Below are 20,065 nucleotides of genomic sequence, written 5' to 3'. Positions count from 1 at the left end.
CAAGTGCATGTGATTGTTAAGCTTGGAGAACAAGAGTAAACCTGATCAACTCAGGGCAGGAGACGACGATATTTATGTTGTCGGCGCTCCTGACAAAACTCTGTCTTCCCAAGCTAGAAACAATCAACATCTAACTATGAACAAAAGATAAGTCTCGTGTAAACAAGACGTAACAGGTTCGTAACAATCGAACCAGATAACAACCCCCACCTAAGCACGCAATGGCAATTGCAACAAGAAAACTCCGCAGCAGCAGAACAACGTCTATCAGAGCACCCGTGCTCAGCACATCCCACGACAACCTCATATCCGTTGATCAACTCACGATCTACACAGACCAACCTGTGCCATAAGCGCATCTTCATAGGTCGCCGACCTTCGGCGTTGTGGAAAAGAAGAGTGGGGTAGGTCTCATGCATAACCCTTAGCATGAGCAGTGTCAGGATGGCTATTCATGACAGTTGTTTTTGGGGCAAGCCTTTAGCATGTGGTCCTTTGCGCCACACTTCCAACAAACACCCTTTGCCATTTTGCCGTCAGCAGTCTTACGGAAGGGTAGACCGTTGGCATCGGGACCTGCAGAGGTACCCTTAGCTGGCTTGGTGTTGGGGACAGCTTTTTGGGCGCCAGCATTTCTCGAACGAGAATCTTGCTGAAAGGGGACCACACCAGGAGGCGGTTGGATTTTCCCGTTGTTTCCCCGGGTTCGGTTGTTGATCGTATTGTCCAGCGTGTTGCAGAAATTAGCGAACTGATCAAGCGTTCCCTTAGGGGCAGGATAGGTGTTCCAAGCCAGAGCGTCCTGTATGTGGGGCTTGAGGCCTCGCTGAAATAGTGCAATGGTGAAATCAGCGTCGGCCCAACCGAGTTTCTTCAACAGCGTTGTAAAAGCAGAGTGATAGGCAGTACAAGTACCTGTCTGCTTTAAGTCGAAGATCTGCTGGGTCGCAGTCATGCGCCAGTCAGGGTCATCGAAAGCCTCAGCTAACGATTTCATAAAATCGTCGTACGTTTCAAAGTTCATGTGTCCAGTGGCCGGGTCCATCCGAGGCATGGCCCAATCCAGAGCGCCATCTCTAAGGTAGGAGAAGGCAGTCATCAGCTTGCGCTGCTCCGTGCGGTGGTGCTTGGGTGCAGCAGCAAATTTGACCGCAAGTTGCCTCTGGAACGCCTGGAAGCCTTGCTGATTGCCATCATAGGGCACGACATCAAGATGCTTGTCGGCCTCTTTCAACGGATCGGCATCCTCTTCCCGTTTGACTCGGGGAAGAGACTCAAGGGAGTTGAAGCGGGCTTCAGCGCCAGCCTGGAACGCAGCCCAGTAAACCTGAGCCGCATCAGGAACAGAGCCAACGGGGATGGGCGGGGCACCATCGTCGGTGCGCAGACCAGACATGTAAGCCGCCACAATAGCCATTTTGATCTCAGCACTGAACTCCCTAGGAAGGGCACCGAGATGCCAGTTCTCAGGAGTTCGGTCAGGAATCGACAGGAGGAACGTATTGAGATGCTCGATCATTTCGCGAGTGAGGGCCATTGCGAGTTGAAACGTAATAGAGAGGGAAAAATAAATGAGGAGAGAAAAAAGTGCCAAAGAGAGCCAAAGTTGTAATAGCGTCGGGTCTTCAAATGAAGCTTAACAAAATATTACGGATAGGGCCCGAAGAAAGGATTAAGGTTCCGGGTACAGCCAACGACTCGGGACAATGATAGGTTCCTGAGGTGGACAGTCGGGCCTGTGGAGGAAGACGTCAGTTAGACAGAGTGCTAAGACGTATGGTCGGTTGAGATGAAGAGGCAACACACAACTTAGATGGCTATTCTGAGAATAGAGCGGCACAAAGAGGAAGGAGGAGGAACAATCACACACTTCAAAGAAGAAGAAAGGTTGAACTGCAAAGAAAGCAAGAACAGAATGGTATAAAGAAGAAGAAGAAGGTAAGCAAGTGCATGTGATTGTTAAGCTTGGAGAACAAGAGTAAACCTGATCAACTCAGGGCAGGAGACGACGATATTTATGTTGTCGGCGCTCCTGACAAAACTCTGTCTTCCCAAGCTAGAAACAATCAACATCTAACTACGAACAAAAGATAAGTCTCGTGTAAACAAGACGTAACAGGTTCGTAACAATCGAACCAGATAACAACCCCCACCTACGCACGCAATGGCAATTGCAACAAGAAAACTCCGCAGCAGCAGAACAACGTCTATCAGAGCACCCGTGCTCAGCACATCCCACGACAACCTCATATCCGTTGATCAACTCACGATCTACACAGACCAACCTGTGCCATAAGCGCATCTTCATAGGTCGCCGACCTTCGGCGTTGTGGAAAAGAAGAGTGGGGTAGGTCTCATGCATAACCCTTAGCATGAGCAGTGTCAGGATAGCTATTCATGACAGTAGCCCCCCTTTTTATGACTGATTTCCACAGCAGTACTAAGATCGTCTGGCGTTAGGCATCCTCTTGTAGAATTCTGCAACCTTCTCAGGTGCATTGGCTAAATGGTCCAGAGGTTCCCAGGAGGGTCCATCATGTTCATAGCCCTCCCAAACTACTTGATATTGCAGAGGGCCACGCGAAGACACGCCTATAATTTCCTTGACCACAAATTCTTCCTCGCCATCTACTATGACGGGAGGAGGAGGAGGGTTTTTCTGGCCAGGAAGAGGATCCGACGCACATGGTTCCAGCAGACAAACGTGGAAGACGGGATGAACCTTCATAGTGGCAGGGAGTGCCAACTCGTAGGCATGCGAAGACACCTTCCGTAGAATCTTAAATGGGCCAAGCTTCTTGAAGTCCAACTTCTTTGAAGGACGAGTAGTTCGAATATTTCTACTCAAAAGCCACACTAAGTCCCCTTCTCGAAGGAGAGGGGCGGAAGATTTGTGTCGATTCGCGTACTCGGTCATCCGCTCACGGCTCCACGTAATTTCAGTCTTTAAAAACTGACAAATGTTGTCAAGCTCTTTAACAAAGTTCCGCAACGGGCCTTTTTCCACAGAGACTGGGAGCGACTCACGCCCACTTCTGGGGTGAAACCCGTGGTTCGCAAAGAAGGGCGTCAGCATAGTAGAACTGGACTCGGAGTCATTGTAAGAGAACTCCGCCAAGGGCAAAAGATCAGCCCAATTGTCCTGTCTATAGTTGGTGTAACCCCGCAGGTATTGCTCCAAAATAGAGTTCACACGCTCAGTCTGACCATCGGTCTGAGGGTGGAACGCAGTACTCAGATTTTGCTTTATGCCCAACAGTTTGGCTAAAGCCTTGGAAAAAGCCGACGTAAACAGACTACCCCTGTCGGACACAATGTCCAATGGCAGACCGTGGAGCCTATACACTGCTGACAAATAGAGCTTAGCAAAACCTGCAGCATCCAGCGAGGAATCGCAAGGTATAAAGTGAGCCATTTTGCTAAGCCTATCGACGACAACGAGAATCATGTCAAAAGAATTGGAGACCGGCAAGCCGGTGATAAAATCAAGGGACACAGATGTCCACCGAGCTTGCGGAATGGTCAGAGGTTTCAGTAGACCGTAGGGACTATGTCGCGCGGACTTGATCCGTTGGCAGACCTCACAATTTCGGATGTACCGGATGACATCACGACGCATCCCGGGCCACCAGTATTCCCGAACAAGAAGTTCAAAAGTGTTCTTTTGTCCAGGGTGTCCGCTAGGCATAATATCATGACAATTCTTCAATGCACGAACTCGTAGATCCTCGTTCGGCAAATATAGAAGGTCGTTGACAAACAAAAGACCGTCATTGTCAAGCCTGCAGACACTGAGGTCCACATCTGGAGGTTTGGTCGACTGGCCTCGAAGAGCAGAAATAACATCAAGAGCCCACTTGTCCGTGGATAGCGCGATTTTTACCTCGTCTACCAAAGACATGGTACCAATAAAATTTTCAGGGGGAATAATAGGAGCACACAGCTCTTTATCCTCCTCAGAAGAAGAAGAAACGAGGTCTTCGTAGCGTCTGGTCAGGGCATATTACGGATAGGGCCCGAAGAAAGGATTAAGGTTCCGGGTACAGCCAACGACTCGGGACAATGATAGGTTCCTGAGGTGGACAGTCGGGCCTGTGGAGGAAGACGTCAGTTAGACAGAGTGCTAAGACGTATGGTCGGTTGAGATGAAGAGGCAACACACAACTTAGATGGCTATTCTGAGAATAGAGCGGCACAAAGAGGAAGGAGGAGGAACAATCACACACTTCAAAGAAGAAGAAAGGTTGAACTGCAAAGAAAGCAAGAACAGAATGGTATAAAGAAGAAGAAGAAGGTAAGCAAGTGCATGTGATTGTTAAGCTTGGAGAACAAGAGTAAACCTGATCAACTCAGGGCAGGAGACGACGATATTTATGTTGTCGGCGCTCCTGACAAAACTCTGTCTTCCCAAGCTAGAAACAATCAACATCTAACTACGAACAAAAGATAAGTCTCGTGTAAACAAGACGTAACAGGTTCGTAACAATCGAACCAGATAACAACCCCCACCTACGCACGCAATGGCAATTGCAACAAGAAAACTCTGCAGCAGCAGAACAACGTCTATCAGAGCACCCGTGCTCAGCACATCCCACGACAACCTCATATCCGTTGATCAACTCACGATCTACACAGACCAACCTGTGCCATAAGCGCATCTTCATAGGTCGCCGACCTTCGGCGTTGTGGAAAAGAAGAGTGGGGTAGGTCTCATGCATAACCCTTAGCATGAGCAGTGTCAGGATAGCTATTCATGACAGGGCATCAGCTCTAGAATTCAAGGAGCCAGGCCTATAAGTGATGACATAACGGTACTCGCTCAGTTCCATAGCCCACCTCGCTTGCCGTCTGTTCATGGCCGGAATTTGCTTAAGAACGGCTAAATTCCGATGGTCCGTCAATACCAGAACAGGTTTTTCCAGACTTTCAACCATGAATCGCCACGACTTTAGAGACTCCACAATGGCTAACAACTCCTTGTCACCTACGCCGTAGTTACACTGGGCAGGATTCATTTTTTGAGAGAAATAGGCCACGGGGTGTAGTAGAAGCCCCTTGTCAGTCGGGTGGTATTGAGACATGACGGCAGATATTACACGGTCAGACGCGTCTGTTTCAATAACAGTGTCCAACAGGTAATCAAAGTGCTTGAGGATAGGTTCAGAGCAGAAAAGGTCCTTCAGGGTGTGAAATGCTGCCTCACATTCAGAGGACCAGACAAAAGATTGCGTCTTTTTAGTCAACTCGAAGAGAGGTGTGCAGATTCTAGAGAAGTCACGGATGAACCTCCTATAGAAATTGGCAAAACCCAAAAAGGACTGGACTCCCTTAACAGTTCGGGGAGCCTCCCACTCACGGACAGCCGCAACTTTAGCGGGGTCCATCTTCAGAGCATCGGCTGAAATAACAAAGCCAACAAAGGTAGTTTCAGTCTTGTCGAATTCGCATTTTTCACCCTTGACAAACAGACTGGCCTGCGCTAATTTTAGCAGGACTTTGCGCACATGAACATCATGTTCCTCTTGGTTCAGAGAGAACACCAGGATATCATCCAAGTAACAGACACAGAATATGTCCAAATACTCCGACAAGACCTCGCTGACATATTTCTGACACGTGGCAGGAGCATTGGTGAGCCCAAACGGCATCACATTGTACTCAAAAATTATTACGGATAGGGCCCGAAGAAAGGATTAGGGTTCCGGGTACAGCCAACGACTCGGGACAATGATAGGTTCCTGAGGTGGACAGTCGGGCCTGTGGAGGAAGACGTCAGTTAGACAGAGTGCTAAGACGTATGGTCGGTTGAGATGAAGAGGCAACACACAACTTAGATGGCTATTCTGAGAATAGAGCGGCACAAAGAGGAAGGAGGAGGAACAATCACACACTTCAAAGAAGAAGAAAGGTTGAACTGCAAAGAAAGCAAGAACAGAATGGTATAAAGAAGAAGAAGAAGGTAAGCAAGTGCATGTGATTGTTAAGCTTGGAGAACAAGAGTAAACCTGATCAACTCAGGGCAGGAGACGACGATATTTATGTTGTCGGCGCTCCTGACAAAACTCTGTCTTCCCAAGCTAGAAACAATCAACATCTAACTATGAACAAAAGATAAGTCTCGTGTAAACAAGACGTAACAGGTTCGTAACAATCGAACCAGATAACAACCCCCACCTAAGCACGCAATGGCAATTGCAACAAGAAAACTCCGCAGCAGCAGAACAACGTCTATCAGAGCACCCGTGCTCAGCACATCCCACGACAACCTCATATCCGTTGATCAACTCACGATCTACACAGACCAACCTGTGCCATAAGCGCATCTTCATAGGTCGCCGACCTTCGGCGTTGTGGAAAAGAAGAGTGGGGTAGGTCTCATGCATAACCCTTAGCATGAGCAGTGTCAGGATGGCTATTCATGACAGTAGCCCCCCTTTTTATGACTGATTTCCACAGCAGTACTAAGATCGTCTGGCGTTAGGCATCCTCTTGTAGAATTCTGCAACCTTCTCAGGTGCATTGGCTAAATGGTCCAGAGGTTCCCAGGAGGGTCCATCATGTTCATAGCCCTCCCAAACTACTTGATATTGCAGAGGGCCACGCGAAGACACGCCTATAATTTCCTTGACCACAAATTCTTCCTCGCCATCTACTATGACGGGAGGAGGAGGAGGGTTTTTCTGGCCAGGAAGAGGATCCGACGCACATGGTTCCAGCAGACAAACGTGGAAGACGGGATGAACCTTCATAGTGGCAGGGAGTGCCAACTCGTAGGCATGCGAAGACACCTTCCGTAGAATCTTAAATGGGCCAAGCTTCTTGAAGTCCAACTTCTTTGAAGGACGAGTAGTTCGAATATTTCTACTCAAAAGCCACACTAAGTCCCCTTCTCGAAGGAGAGGGGCGGAAGATTTGTGTCGATTCGCGTACTCGGTCATCCGCTCACGGCTCCACGTAATTTCAGTCTTTAAAAACTGACAAATGTTGTCAAGCTCTTTAACAAAGTTCCGCAACGGGCCTTTTTCCACAGAGACTGGGAGCGACTCACGCCCACTTCTGGGGTGAAACCCGTGGTTCGCAAAGAAGGGCGTCAGCATAGTAGAACTGGACTCGGAGTCATTGTAAGAGAACTCCGCCAAGGGCAAAAGATCAGCCCAATTGTCCTGTCTATAGTTGGTGTAACCCCGCAGGTATTGCTCCAAAATAGAGTTCACACGCTCAGTCTGACCATCGGTCTGAGGGTGGAACGCAGTACTCAGATTTTGCTTTATGCCCAACAGTTTGGCTAAAGCCTTGGAAAAAGCCGACGTAAACAGACTACCCCTGTCGGACACAATGTCCAATGGCAGACCGTGGAGCCTATACACTGCTGACAAATAGAGCTTAGCAAAACCTGCAGCATCCAGCGAGGAATCGCAAGGTATAAAGTGAGCCATTTTGCTAAGCCTATCGATGACAACGAGAATCATGTCAAAAGAATTGGAGACCGGCAAGCCGGTGATAAAATCAAGGGACACAGATGTCCACCGAGCTTGCGGAATGGTCAGAGGTTTCAGTAGACCGTAGGGACTATGTCGCGCGGACTTGATCCGTTGGCAGACCTCACAATTTCGGATGTACCGGATGACATCACGACGCATCCCGGGCCACCAGTATTCCCGAACAAGAAGTTCAAAAGTGTTCTTTTGTCCAGGGTGTCCGCTAGGCATAATATCATGACAATTCTTCAATGCACGAACTCGTAGATCCTCGTTCGGCAAATATAGAAGGTCGTTGACAAACAAAAGACCGTCATTGTCAAGCCTGCAGACACTGAGGTCCACATCTGGAGGTTTGGTCGACTGGCCTCGAAGAGCAGAAATAACATCAAGAGCCCACTTGTCCGTGGATAGCGCGATTTTTACCTCGTCTACCAAAGACATGGTACCAATAAAATTTTCAGGGGGAATAATAGGAGCACACAGCTCTTTATCCTCCTCAGAAGAAGAAGAAACGAGGTCTTCGTAGCGTCTGGTCAGGGCATCAGCTCTAGAATTCAAGGAGCCAGGCCTATAAGTGATGACATAACGGTACTCGCTCAGTTCCATAGCCCACCTCGCTTGCCGTCTGTTCATGGCCGGAATTTGCTTAAGAACGGCTAAATTCCGATGGTCCGTCAATACCAGAACAGGTTTTTCCAGACTTTCAACCATGAATCGCCACGACTTTAGAGACTCCACAATGGCTAACAACTCCTTGTCACCTACGCCGTAGTTACACTGGGCAGGATTCATTTTTTGAGAGAAATAGGCCACGGGGTGTAGTAGAAGCCCCTTGTCAGTCGGGTGGTATTGAGACATGACGGCAGATATTACACGGTCAGACGCGTCTGTTTCAATAACAGTGTCCAACAGGTAATCAAAGTGCTTGAGGATAGGTTCAGAGCAGAAAAGGTCCTTCAGGGTGTGAAATGCTGCCTCACATTCAGAGGACCAGACAAAAGATTGCGTCTTTTTAGTCAACTCGAAGAGAGGTGTGCAGATTCTAGAGAAGTCACGGATGAACCTCCTATAGAAATTGGCAAAACCCAAAAAGGACTGGACTCCCTTAACAGTTCGGGGAGCCTCCCACTCACGGACAGCCGCAACTTTAGCGGGGTCCATCTTCAGAGCATCGGCTGAAATAACAAAGCCAACAAAGGTAGTTTCAGTCTTGTCGAATTCGCATTTTTCACCCTTGACAAACAGACTGGCCTGCGCTAATTTTAGCAGGACTTTGCGCACATGAACATCATGTTCCTCTTGGTTCAGAGAGAACACCAGGATATCATCCAAGTAACAGACACAGAATATGTCCAAATACTCCGACAAGACCTCGCTGACATATTTCTGACACGTGGCAGGAGCATTGGTGAGCCCAAACGGCATCACATTGTACTCAAAAATGCCATATCGAGTTCTGAAAGCTGTCTTGTATTCATCACCTTTCTTGATGCGAATCAAGTGGTACGCAGCTCTCAGATCCAGCTTTGTAAAAATGTTTCCCGTAGCCGCCGTGCGCAGTGATTCTATTACGGATAGGGCCCAAGGAAACCATTAGGGTTCTAGAAAGCCAACGACTCAGGACAATGATAGGTTCCAGAGGTGGACAGTCAGGCCTGCGCGGATATACGGCCGGGAGGAGAGGATAGAACTCTCTAGGTCGTATGGTCGGTTTGAGGTAAAGAGGCACACTCAACTAATTGATCTTATAACACACGGAAGGGAATAAACAATCACAGGAACACTGAGGTAACGAAGACGACAGAAGGTACTGATGCAATGAAGGCTATCAAGAAACAAGTGATAATTAAAGATATAGTACTAAAGAAGAAGGTACTATCGAAGAAGTGATACTATAAACTAGTATACAAAGAAGAATGGCAAAAGGGGTGTATGTGATTGTTAAGCTTGGGGAGCAAGAGTTAACCTGATCACACAGGGCAGAAGGCAACGCTATTTAAGGCGTTGCAGATTCTGACAACAGAGATCTTCCCAAGCTAGAACCAAATCACAGATAACCGAAAGTGGGGACATACGTAACTCAACGTTACCAGACGCTACTATCAAACCGGATGTTAGTTCACGAGATAAACCAACACGGCAGCAGCAGAACTGAAAATCCCTCAAGACACCCAGGCAACGATATGTCGCGTTACAGCGATATCGGCCTAACAGGTGTGGGCCCCACGCTCAAACGCTGTTGACACAAAAGGAACGAGAATAGCAGTCAACTCAGAATAAGCTGCATCAACTGCAGAGTACCGAGTTACCTAATAGCGATGATCTATAGTGTGCAAGCCGGCCACACCCGAGTAGATAAACCGGAGTGACACCTCAAGGTTACACAGACCACCAAGTGGTATAACCGTATCATCATACGTCCTTGGAACATTAGCGTGACACAACGGAAGCGGGGTAAGGTGCCAGGCATAACCCTATGCAATGGCAATGGCAAGAATGGCTATTCATGACAGATTCATTGATCCGAGGCAGAGGAGTTACGTCTTTGATGGTGATATCATTGACGGCTCGGAAATCAACACAGAATCGTAAACTGCCTGGCTTCCTAGCAAAAAGAATCGGGGAAGCCAGCGGCGAAGAGGAAGAGGAAATAAAGCCTTTAGCAAGCATGCCATCTAGATATTTTTTGACAGCCTGCAACTCGAGTGGAGTCATATCGTACAGCGGGGCCTTGGGGTATTTCGCATCGGGAACGAAGTTAATCGCATGATCAATGTCCCGGTGAGGTGGTAGTTGATCAGCACCTTCTCGAGAGAACAGAGGAAGTAGGTCATGGTATTTCTTCGGGATGCGTTCAAGGAGCCGTGCATGCTCTTGTTCCGGAGTTAGGTCCTCCTGATTGAGATAATCCAGGACTTCCTGAGCGGTGACACGATAAATCTGTAGTTTCTCAGCTTTGGCAAAGCGATGCAAAGCCTGAGACGACACCGTCACACAGGAACAAGACACAGCTGACGATTGTGCAATAAAAGAAGGAAGGGGTGAAGTGGCTGAAGCAGGAGCAGATCCCTCAATCTGACTGCCAGCGGTAGAAGCAATATTTTTGTCGTTTTTTGTATAAGAAAAATCAAACGAAGCGCCAGAATCAGTAGAAGCAGTCGAAACAGAAGAAGAAGAAGAAGAAGAATCAGAAGCTGCCACAGCATTGCCATCGGCGGTAGAAGTAACCGATATCTTGAGCGTATTGGAAGGCCAAGAAATTTCCGGGTTATGGGCGTCGAGCCAGCATTTCCCCAGGATGATGTGGTAGCCCCCAAGCTTCGTGATTTGAAAAACCAAAGTTTCTGAATAATTAGGAAAAGAGAGGGACAAAGGAACTTGGTGGGTCACTTTACCCGCAGCAGTTTCACTACCATCAACAACATGGAGCGACTCGGCTCTGGCCTTGAGAACAGTAGGAATCTGATGCCTTGCTATAAATTCAGAATCCACAAAACAAGTTGTTGATCCCGAATCCACCATAGCGTAGGCCTCAATGGAATTATTCACTGTCACAGGAATAACCAGAGGGGGAGAGTTACCATAATCGATAGCATTATCAAGAGAACAAGTGCTGATTCTCAAGAGACCCTCATCAGCAGCGTCAGGGCTAGCCAGGACCAGAGGGGAATGGGTCGGTAGCCCTTCTAGTTTTTTGACGCATCAGGCGCAGGGGCCGTCGAGGGAGCCCGGGTAGAAGTGGAGGGAGAAGGGACAGTAGCTGCGCGAAGAGCAAGGTTGTTTTTGGGGCAAGCCTTTAGCATGTGGTCCTTTGCGCCACACTTCCAACAAACACCCTTTGCCATTTTGCCGTCAGCAGTCTTACGGAAGGGTAGACCGTTGGCATCGGGACCTGCAGAGGTACCCTTAGCTGGCTTGGTGTTGGGGACAGCTTTTTGGGCGCCAGCATTTCTCGAACGAGAATCTTGCTGAAAGGGGACCACACCAGGAGGCGGTTGGATTTTCCCGTTGTTTCCCCGGGTTCGGTTGTTGATCGTATTGTCCAGCGTGTTGCAGAAATTAGCGAACTGATCAAGCGTTCCCTTAGGGGCAGGATAGGTGTTCCAAGCCAGAGCGTCCTGTATGTGGGGCTTGAGGCCTCGCTGAAATAGTGCAATGGTGAAATCAGCGTCGGCCCAACCGAGTTTCTTCAACAGCGTTGTAAAAGCAGAGTGATAGGCAGTACAAGTACCTGTCTGCTTTAAGTCGAAGATCTGCTGGGTCGCAGTCATGCGCCAGTCAGGGTCATCGAAAGCCTCAGCTAACGATTTCATAAAATCGTCGTACGTTTCAAAGTTCATGTGTCCAGTGGCCGGGTCCATCCGAGGCATGGCCCAATCCAGAGCGCCATCTCTAAGGTAGGAGAAGGCAGTCATCAGCTTGCGCTGCTCCGTGCGGTGGTGCTTGGGTGCAGCAGCAAATTTGACCGCAAGTTGCCTCTGGAACGCCTGGAAGCCTTGCTGATTGCCATCATAGGGCACGACATCAAGATGCTTGTCGGCCTCTTTCAACGGATCGGCATCCTCTTCCCGTTTGACTCGGGGAAGAGACTCAAGGGAGTTGAAGCGGGCTTCAGCGCCAGCCTGGAACGCAGCCCAGTAAACCTGAGCCGCATCAGGAACAGAGCCAACGGGGATGGGCGGGGCACCATCGTCGGTGCGCAGACCAGACATGTAAGCCGCCACAATAGCCATTTTGATCTCAGCACTGAACTCCCTAGGAAGGGCACCGAGATGCCAGTTCTCAGGAGTTCGGTCAGGAATCGACAGGAGGAACGTATTGAGATGCTCGATCATTTCGCGAGTGAGGGCCATTGCGAGTTGAAACGTAATAGAGAGGGAAAAATAAATGAGGAGAGAAAAAAGTGCCAAAGAGAGCCAAAGTTGTAATAGCGTCGGGTCTTCAAATGAAGCTTAACAAAATATTACGGATAGGGCCCGAAGAAAGGATTAGGGTTCCGGGTACAGCCAACGACTCGGGACAATGATAGGTTCCTGAGGTGGACAGTCGGGCCTGTGGAGGAAGACGTCAGTTAGACAGAGTGCTAAGACGTATGGTCGGTTGAGATGAAGAGGCAACACACAACTTAGATGGCTATTCTGAGAATAGAGCGGCACAAAGAGGAAGGAGGAGGAACAATCACACACTTCAAAGAAGAAGAAAGGTTGAACTGCAAAGAAAGCAAGAACAGAATGGTATAAAGAAGAAGAAGAAGGTAAGCAAGTGCATGTGATTGTTAAGCTTGGAGAACAAGAGTAAACCTGATCAACTCAGGGCAGGAGACGACGATATTTATGTTGTCGGCGCTCCTGACAAAACTCTGTCTTCCCAAGCTAGAAACAATCAACATCTAACTACGAACAAAAGATAAGTCTCGTGTAAACAAGACGTAACAGGTTCGTAACAATCGAACCAGATAACAACCCCCACCTACGCACGCAATGGCAATTGCAACAAGAAAACTCCGCAGCAGCAGAACAACGTCTATCAGAGCACCCGTGCTCAGCACATCCCACGACAACCTCATATCCGTTGATCAACTCACGATCTACACAGACCAACCTGTGCCATAAGCGCATCTTCATAGGTCGCCGACCTTCGGCGTTGTGGAAAAGAAGAGTGGGGTAGGTCTCATGCATAACCCTTAGCATGAGCAGTGTCAGGATGGCTATTCATGACAAAAATGCCATATCGAGTTCTGAAAGCTGTCTTGTATTCATCACCTTTCTTGATGCGAATCAAGTGGTACGCAGCTCTCAGATCCAGCTTTGTAAAAATGTTTCCCGTAGCCGCCGTGCGCAGTGATTCATTGATCCGAGGCAGAGGAGTTACGTCTTTGATGGTGATATCATTGACGGCTCGGAAATCAACACAGAATCGTAAACTGCCTGGCTTCCTAGCAAAAAGAATCGGGGAAGCCAGCGGCGAAGAGGAAGAGGAAATAAAGCCTTTAGCAAGCATGCCATCTAGATATTTTTTGACAGCCTGTAACTCGAGTGGAGTCATATCGTACAGCGGGGCCTTGGGGTATTTCGCATCGGGAACGAAGTTAATCGCATGATCAATGTCCCGGTGAGGTGGTAGTTGATCAGCACCTTCTCGAGAGAACAGAGGAAGTAGGTCATGGTATTTCTTCGGGATGCGTTCAAGGAGCCGTGCATGCTCTTGTTCCGGAGTTAGGTCCTCCTGATTGAGATAATCCAGGACTTCCTGAGCGGTGACACGATAAATCTGTAGTTTCTCAGCTTTGGCAAAGCGATGCAAAGCCTGAGACGACACCGTCACACAGGAACAAGACACAGCTGACGATTGTGCAATAAAAGAAGGAAGGGGTGAAGTGGCTGAAGCAGGAGCAGATCCCTCAATCTGACTGCCAGCGGTAGAAGCAATATTTTTGTCGTTTTTTGTATAAGAAAAATCAAACGAAGCGCCAGAATCAGTAGAAGCAGTCGAAACAGAAGAAGAAGAAGAAGAAGAATCAGAAGCTGCCACAGCATTGCCATCGGCGGTAGAAGTAACCGATATCTTGAGCGTATTGGAAGGCCAAGAAATTTCCGGGTTATGGGCGTCGAGCCAGCATTTCCCCAGGATGATGTGGTAGCCCCCAAGCTTCGTGATTTGAAAAACCAAAGTTTCTGAATAATTAGGAAAAGAGAGGGACAAAGGAACTTGGTGGGTCACTTTACCCGCAGCAGTTTCACTACCATCAACAACATGGAGCGACTCGGCTCTGGCCTTGAGAACAGTAGGAATCTGATGCCTTGCTATAAATTCAGAATCCACAAAACAAGTTGTTGATCCCGAATCCACCATAGCGTAGGCCTCAATGGAATTATTCACTGTCACAGGAATAACCAGAGGGGGAGAGTTACCATAATCGATAGCATTATCAAGAGAACAAGTGCTGATTCTCAAGAGACCCTCATCAGCAGCGTCAGGGCTAGCCAGGACCAGAGGGGAATGGGTCGGTAGCCCTTCTAGTTTTTTGACGCATCAGGCGCAGGGGCCGTCGAGGGAGCCCGGGTAGAAGTGGAGGGAGAAGGGACAGTAGCTGCGCGAAGAGCAAGGTTGTTTTTGGGGCAAGCCTTTAGCATGTGGTCCTTTGCGCCACACTTCCAACAAACACCCTTTGCCATTTTGCCGTCAGCAGTCTTACGGAAGGGTAGACCGTTGGCATCGGGACCTGCAGAGGTACCCTTAGCTGGCTTGGTGTTGGGGACAGCTTTTTGGGCGCCAGCATTTCTCGAACGAGAATCTTGCTGAAAGGGGACCACACCAGGAGGCGGTTGGATTTTCCCGTTGTTTCCCCGGGTTCGGTTGTTGATCGTATTGTCCAGCGTGTTGCAGAAATTAGCGAACTGATCAAGCGTTCCCTTAGGGGCAGGATAGGTGTTCCAAGCCAGAGCGTCCTGTATGTGGGGCTTGAGGCCTCGCTGAAATAGTGCAATGGTGAAATCAGCGTCGGCCCAACCGAGTTTCTTCAACAGCGTTGTAAAAGCAGAGTGATAGGCAGTACAAGTACCTGTCTGCTTTAAGTCGAAGATCTGCTGGGTCGCAGTCATGCGCCAGTCAGGGTCATCGAAAGCCTCAGCTAACGATTTCATAAAATCGTCGTACGTTTCAAAGTTCATGTGTCCAGTGGCCGGGTCCATCCGAGGCATGGCCCAATCCAGAGCGCCATCTCTAAGGTAGGAGAAGGCAGTCATCAGCTTGCGCTGCTCCGTGCGGTGGTGCTTGGGTGCAGCAGCAAATTTGACCGCAAGTTGCCTCTGGAACGCCTGGAAGCCTTGCTGATTGCCATCATAGGGCACGACATCAAGATGCTTGTCGGCCTCTTTCAACGGATCGGCATCCTCTTCCCGTTTGACTCGGGGAAGAGACTCAAGGGAGTTGAAGCGGGCTTCAGCGCCAGCCTGGAACGCAGCCCAGTAAACCTGAGCCGCATCAGGAACAGAGCCAACGGGGATGGGCGGGGCACCATCGTCGGTGCGCAGACCAGACATGTAAGCCGCCACAATAGCCATTTTGATCTCAGCACTGAACTCCCTAGGAAGGGCACCGAGATGCCAGTTCTCAGGAGTTCGGTCAGGAATCGACAGGAGGAACGTATTGAGATGCTCGATCATTTCGCGAGTGAGGGCCATTGCGAGTTGAAACGTAATAGAGAGGGAAAAATAAATGAGGAGAGAAAAAAGTGCCAAAGAGAGCCAAAGTTGTAATAGCGTCGGGTCTTCAAATGAAGCTTAACAAAATATTACGGATAGGGCCCGAAGAAAGGATTAGGGTTCCGGGTACAGCCAACGACTCGGGACAATGATAGGTTCCTGAGGTGGACAGTCGGGCCTGTGGAGGAAGACGTCAGTTAGACAGAGTGCTAAGACGTATGGTCGGTTGAGATGAAGAGGCAACACACAACTTAGATGGCTATTCTGAGAATAGAGCGGCACAAAGAGGAAGGAGGAGGAACAATCACACACTTCAAAGAAGAAGAAAGGTTGAACTGCAAAGAAAGCAAGAACAGAATGGTATAAAGAAGAAGAAGAAGGTAAGCAAGTGCATGTGATTGTTAAGCTTGGAGAACAAGAGTAAACCTGATCAACTCAGGGCAGGAGACGACGATATTTATGTTGTCGGCGCTCCTGACAAAACTCTGTCTTCCCAAGCTAGAAACAATCAACATCTAACTACGAACAAAAGATAAGTCTCGTGTAAACAAGACGTAACAGGTTCGTAACAATCGAACCAGATAACAACCCCCACCTACGCACGCAATGGCAATTGCAACAAGAAAACTCCGCAGCAGCAGAACAACGTCTATCAGAGCACCCGTGCTCAGCACATCCCACGACAACCTCATATCCGTTGATCAACTCACGATCTACACAGACCAACCTGTGCCATAAGCGCATCTTCATAGGTCGCCGACCTTCGGCGTTGTGGAAAAGAAGAGTGGGGTAGGTCTCATGCATAACCCTTAGCATGAGCAGTGTCAGGATAGCTATTCATGACACTACTATCCTGCCCATCTGCCCTCGTCCAATTGCTCAAGTAGTTAATGACCAAAACCCACCCGTCATCGATCAAGTCGCCGTTTTTGACCTTGGTCTCGGAGGATTGGACGAGAAACTCTACGCTTACATCGTCCCTGGTCAGACTGAGGACCTCATCCTGGGTCAAGGCTGGATTGCCAAGCACGACGCTTCCCTCCGCCCTGCCCAGAACGAAGTCTTCATCCGCTTGCCCACTCCCCTTCGTCTTACCAACTGTACTGCCAATCCCGATGTCCTCCCTGTTACTGCCCACGCCGTCCGCGCCTTTCACCTCAGAGCCCGCCGTTCTCACAATGTCCGCATCTTCTCCGCCACTCTTCACGACATTGAGAAGGCCCTCAAGGCCAAAATTTACACCGACCCCCGCGCCAACTGTCCCGAGTGGCTCCTTCCTGTCATCGACGCTTTCGACAGGAAGAAAGCTTCCGAGCTCCCCCCGAACCGCCCTGGCATTGATACAGAGATCCGCCTTAAACCAGGCTTGTCCCCGCCCTCGTGCCCTCTGTACTCAATGAGCCGAGAAGAACTGCTGCTGCTCCGGAAAACTCTCTACGACTTGCTCGACGCTGGCTTTATCCGAGCCAGTAGTGCTGAGGGAGGTGCTCCTGTCATCTTCGTGAAGAAACCTGGTGGTGGTCTTCGTTTTTGCGTAGACTACCGTGCCCTGAACAGCGTCACAGAGAAGGATGGTTACCCGTTACCACTGATCAACGACACCCTCCGTGACATCGCTGCCGCCAAGTACGTCTCCAAGGTCGATGTAATCTCCGCGTTCCACCGTCTCCGCCTGAAAGAAGGTAGTGAAGCCTACACGGCCTTCCGCACCCATCTCGGAGCGTATGAATGGCTAGTCACCCCTTTCGGCCTCACTGGTGCTCCTGCTGCTTTCCAACGTTTTATCAATCATGTGCTCTCCCGCTGGCTCGGTATCTCCTGCTCTGCTTACCTCGACGATGTAGTGATCTACAGCTCTGACTCCCGCAAAGAACACCGTAACCTTGTCTGTCAGATCATCCGCGCTCTCGGAGATGCTGGCTTACAGCTTGACTGGGATAAAAGTGAATTTGAGTCCCCGTCCATCAAGTACCTTGGTTTCATCGTTGAACCCGGCTCCGGCATCCGTGCAGACCCAGACAAAGTCAAGGCTATCCAGGAATGGGAGGCTCCCACGTCTGTCCGCGGAGTCCGTAGTTTTCTTGGGTTTGCCAACTTCTACCGCTGTTTTGTCCCCGAATACTCCACCGTCGCTGCTCCCCTGACTCTGCTGACCAAGAAGGATCAACCCTTCAAGTGGGAAGACGAACAACTCCGTTCGTTTGAAGCTTTGAAGAAGGCCCTTGTCTCTGCCCCGCTCCTTGCCACCTTTGACCCTGACCTCCCCACCATCGTTGAAGCCGATGCTTCCGGCTGGGCCCTGGGAGGTTCCCTCAGACAGCAAGGTGCTGATTCTCTTTGGCGTCCTGTTGCTTACTTCTCGCGAAAGCTCAGCCCAGCGGAAGTCAACTATCCTATCCACGATAAGGAAATGTTGGCCATCCACTCCTGCCTCCGCGCTTGGCGCTCCTACCTCGCTGGCATCCCGTTCGAAGTACACACCGACCACCAGAACCTTTTGTACTTCCAGAAGCAAAGAACCCTGTCAGAACGCCAACGCCGCTGGGCCCATGAATTGTCCGAGTTCGACTTTCGGTTAATTCATCGACCCGGCGTTACTCAAGTGACCTCCGATGCCCTTTCCCGCCGCGACCAAGACCTGCCCCAAGACCTCTCCGATGAACGCCTCCAGTCCCGTGTCCACCAAGTTCTGCGCCCTGACGGGCCCGACTTCGTCATTGCCGCCGCCGTTTGGGCTAAAGAGCCTGACAAAGACCCTGAAGGAACCCTGACCCTCGACCACGCTGCCCTAGATGCCCCTTTTGCTGACCCGGAACTCCAGACCCTCTGGCACTCGGCACTTACCCATAACGAACGTTATTGGCAAGCGCGACAAGCTGTCCAAGAACAAGCCCGCTCGTTCCCCAACGAGTGGGGCCTTCCTTGGCAGATCAGCGAGTGTACCCTCGACTCCGCCACCCGTCTCCTCTGGCGTGACCGCCTGTGGATCCCGTACTACGAGCCCCTCCGCACTCGTATCATCCAGCAAGTCCACGACTCCACGCTCACCGGTCACCCTGGAGGATCAGCAACCCGTGATCTAGTCAGCCGCTCCTACGCTTGGCCTGGCCTCTCTGACGATGTCCGCCGCTTCGTTGGTAATTGCGACACTTGCGGTAAAAGCAAGATTTGGCGCGACCAGAAGCGTGGCCTCCTGAAGCCCCTGCCCGTCCCGGACCGTGCCTGGCAAGAACTCGCCATGGATTTCATCGTCGGTCTCCCTGAGTCCGAAGGCTGCACTACTATCTTAGGTATTACAGACCGGCTGTCAAAGAGTAAAATCTTGATACCGCTGAAATCGTATACTGCCTCTGACGTAGCCAGAGCCTTCATCACACACGTCTTTGCCCACCATGGTCTACCCCGCGCCATCACGTCCGACCGAGGTCCCCAGTTCACCGGTTTATTCTGGACAGAAGTCTGTCGCCAGCTCTCCATCACCCGCCGCCTCTCCACTGCGTTCCATCCCGAGACCGACGGCGCCCAAGAGCGCTCCAACCAGGAGATCGAGACCTACCTCCGTGCCTTCACTGTTTTCCTGCAAGACGACTGGGCTGCACTTCTCCCCCAAGCCCAGGTCGCCCTGAACAATCGCACTGCTACTGCCACTGGCCTTTCCCCTTTTTTCTTCACCCATGGTTACAACATTGACCCCCTTGACATGACTACCGACCACGAACCAGGCTCCACCGTTTCCCCCGCCACTGCCGGCCACAACTGGCTCGCCAAGCACCGCGACGCAACCGCGTTCGCCCAGGCCTCCATGGCATTCGCCCTTGAAACACAGGAACGACATGCCAACCGGGGACGCCAGGCAGCGGAAGCTTTCAAAGTCGGCGACCGAGTCTACCTGCGTCTGCGCAACGTGCGCACCATCCGCCCCTCGAAGACACTCGACTGGCTTGCCTTGCCCTACCGCGTTATCCAAGTCGTCGGTACGCACGCTGTCAAACTAGACACGCCCACCGGTATCCACCCCGTCTTCCACGTGAGTCTTGTCCGCCGCGCCCGTGATGACCCTCTGCCTTCCCAAGTCTTAGCCAACCCGGAACCACCTGCAATCGCGCCCGAAGAAGCCTCCGGCGATTTAGTGGCTGGCGAGTACCTTGTCGACGAGATCCTACAACACAAGGTCGTCGACAAACGTCACAAAGTGCTCGTCCAGTGGACTGGATGGGCAGAGCCAACATGGGAACCCTTGTCACACGTCCTAGACACAGCAGCGCTCGAGAGATACGAGCAGACCCACGAGTGCCCCTGGAAGTTGCCAGCAGTCCCCCGGAGGAGAGGGAGGAGGAGGCGATTGTAACGATCTATGGATCGAGGTAGGCTCAGGCTCCG

The 20,065-nt window shown here is 50.4% G+C and overlaps 6 protein-coding genes across 6 annotated transcripts; 1 reads left to right on the top strand and 5 right to left on the bottom strand.

Moving 5' to 3' along the window:
• Positions 1 to 448: 448 nt before the first annotated feature.
• On the bottom strand, positions 449 to 1,537 carry BROUX77_007535 (uncharacterized protein; the record flags this gene model as incomplete). The annotated part of the gene is made up of 1 exon (XM_073752640.1): positions 449 to 1,537. The coding sequence occupies one exon, from the start codon at positions 1,535 to 1,537 to the stop codon at positions 449 to 451; it is 1,089 nt and encodes a 362-aa protein (XP_073601828.1).
• Positions 1,538 to 4,751: 3,214 nt separating this feature from the next.
• Positions 4,752 to 5,648, bottom strand: BROUX77_007534 (uncharacterized protein; the record flags this gene model as incomplete). Its single annotated transcript, XM_073752639.1, has 1 exon — positions 4,752 to 5,648. The coding sequence occupies one exon, from the start codon at positions 5,646 to 5,648 to the stop codon at positions 4,752 to 4,754; it is 897 nt and encodes a 298-aa protein (XP_073601827.1).
• An 813-nt stretch (positions 5,649 to 6,461) lies between these two features.
• Positions 6,462 to 8,906, bottom strand: BROUX77_007533 (uncharacterized protein; the record flags this gene model as incomplete). The annotated part of the gene is made up of 1 exon (XM_073752638.1): positions 6,462 to 8,906. One exon carries the CDS (start codon positions 8,904 to 8,906, stop codon positions 6,462 to 6,464), a length of 2,445 nt encoding a protein of 814 aa, XP_073601826.1.
• Positions 8,907 to 11,167: 2,261 nt separating this feature from the next.
• Positions 11,168 to 12,334, bottom strand: BROUX77_007532 (uncharacterized protein; the record flags this gene model as incomplete). The annotated part of the gene is made up of 1 exon (XM_073752637.1): positions 11,168 to 12,334. One exon carries the CDS (start codon positions 12,332 to 12,334, stop codon positions 11,168 to 11,170), a length of 1,167 nt encoding a protein of 388 aa, XP_073601825.1.
• Positions 12,335 to 14,497: 2,163 nt separating this feature from the next.
• Positions 14,498 to 15,664, bottom strand: BROUX77_007531 (uncharacterized protein; the record flags this gene model as incomplete). Its single annotated transcript, XM_073752636.1, has 1 exon — positions 14,498 to 15,664. The coding sequence occupies one exon, from the start codon at positions 15,662 to 15,664 to the stop codon at positions 14,498 to 14,500; it is 1,167 nt and encodes a 388-aa protein (XP_073601824.1).
• Positions 15,665 to 16,499: 835 nt separating this feature from the next.
• BROUX77_007530 (uncharacterized protein) lies at positions 16,500 to 20,033 on the top strand (the record flags this gene model as incomplete). Its single annotated transcript, XM_073752635.1, has 1 exon — positions 16,500 to 20,033. One exon carries the CDS (start codon positions 16,500 to 16,502, stop codon positions 20,031 to 20,033), a length of 3,534 nt encoding a protein of 1,177 aa, XP_073601823.1.
• Between the last annotated feature and the right edge of the window lie 32 nt (positions 20,034 to 20,065).

This window comes from Berkeleyomyces rouxiae (assembly GCF_048999995.1).
Source record: "Berkeleyomyces rouxiae strain 22BRR77 chromosome Unknown BrBRR77_ptg000012l, whole genome shotgun sequence".
In the NCBI taxonomy this organism is placed as follows: domain Eukaryota; kingdom Fungi; phylum Ascomycota; class Sordariomycetes; order Microascales; family Ceratocystidaceae; genus Berkeleyomyces; species Berkeleyomyces rouxiae.
This window is presented reverse-complemented; position numbering and strand designations above follow the sequence as displayed.